The following is a 1,227-nucleotide window of genomic DNA, read 5'->3' as shown; positions in this document are numbered from 1 at the left end:
CAACACTGCGCCACCTATTCCTGAAGATTAAACTTAGAATGATACAAATCATAACATTTCTTTAATCGTTTAGGCTTAAGGAAAAACTCAACACTGCGCCACCTATTCCTGAAGATTAAACTTAGAATGATACAAATCATAACATTTCTTTAATCGTTTAGGCTTAAGGAAAAACTCAACACTGCGCCACCTATTCCTGAAGATTAAACTTAGAATGATATAAATCATAACATTTCTTTAATCGTTTAGGCTTAAGGAAAAACTCAACACTGCGCCACCTATTTCTGAAGATTAAACTTAGAATGATATAAATCATAACATTTCTTTAATCTTTTAGGCTTAAGGAAAACTATTTCTATTTATGGCAAAATCCACCTGCCGCCGTTCATAATTTCGAGCTACTGACCAGAGGGAAAGTAACCGGTCAACAGACTTGGTTTGTTTGGAATTTCGCGCAAAGCTACTCAAGGGCTATCTGCGCTAGCCGTCCCTAGTTTAGCAGCGTAAGACTAGAGAGAAGGCACCTACCGCCAACTCTTGAGCTACTCTTTTACCAACGAATAGTGGGATTGACCGTAACTTAAGTAGCTTTGCGCGAAATTCCGAAACAAACTATTTTGAAATAAAAGTAATAAAAAAAGTGATATTGACAATTTAGGATGTTGGGCTTCAAGTGGCCAATTAAACTAATTTAGTATAACTTTATTATAAATTAGACTACTAAAATCTTGATTTGTTACGTTAAGAAAAATCACAGAAGCTTTAATAACCAATAAACATCCAGTTAACCTCTACGTCTTTCTAAAAATGTTTTAGTTCTTAGCCACAGACTGAATACTATGGAATCAGCAAGTTTAACTTGTATTACTCATTTCTAGAGATAACAAATCTGAATTATTTCTGTTTTCTTGCTGTGTATAATATTTGCCATTACGGTGGAGGCTGACGCTGTGGCATAGCTCTGATTTCAGGGCTGACGGGTTCGAGCCCGTGCGATATCACAAAATAGGATGCTACTGATTAGCTACCTTCTGTCTGGTGAGTATTTGAACTTCAGGAACAGCGGCAGTTAACCCTAGTCATAAATACAAATACAATTGACATTTTCATCACAGTGAAACAATGCCTAACTTTTTCCACCCGATTTATCCAATTAATGTCACAATTGTGTTACCTCAGGGCTCAGTTTTAGTACCTTTGCTCTTTTGATTTACATCAGTGACACAG

At 36.3% G+C, this 1,227-nt stretch overlaps 1 protein-coding gene across 1 annotated transcript in view; it reads left to right on the top strand.

Moving 5' to 3' along the window:
• The window catches only part of LOC111088950 (enolase 4-like), a 5,270-nt gene extending 4,927 nt beyond the window's left edge, over positions 1–343 (top strand). Inside the window, exon 5 of the mRNA XM_022400377.1 lies at positions 338–343. Coding sequence (XP_022256085.1) covers positions 338–343 — 6 coding nt within the window. The remainder of the gene's footprint in view (positions 1–337) is intronic.
• The last annotated feature ends 884 nt before the right edge of the window (positions 344–1,227 follow it).

Source organism: Limulus polyphemus, unplaced genomic scaffold (assembly GCF_000517525.1).
Source record: "Limulus polyphemus unplaced genomic scaffold, Limulus_polyphemus-2.1.2 Scaffold4843, whole genome shotgun sequence".
NCBI classification, from domain to species: domain Eukaryota; kingdom Metazoa; phylum Arthropoda; class Merostomata; order Xiphosura; family Limulidae; genus Limulus; species Limulus polyphemus.
The sequence above is the reverse complement of the archived record's forward strand: the minus strand, read 5'-3'. Positions and strand labels throughout refer to the sequence as shown.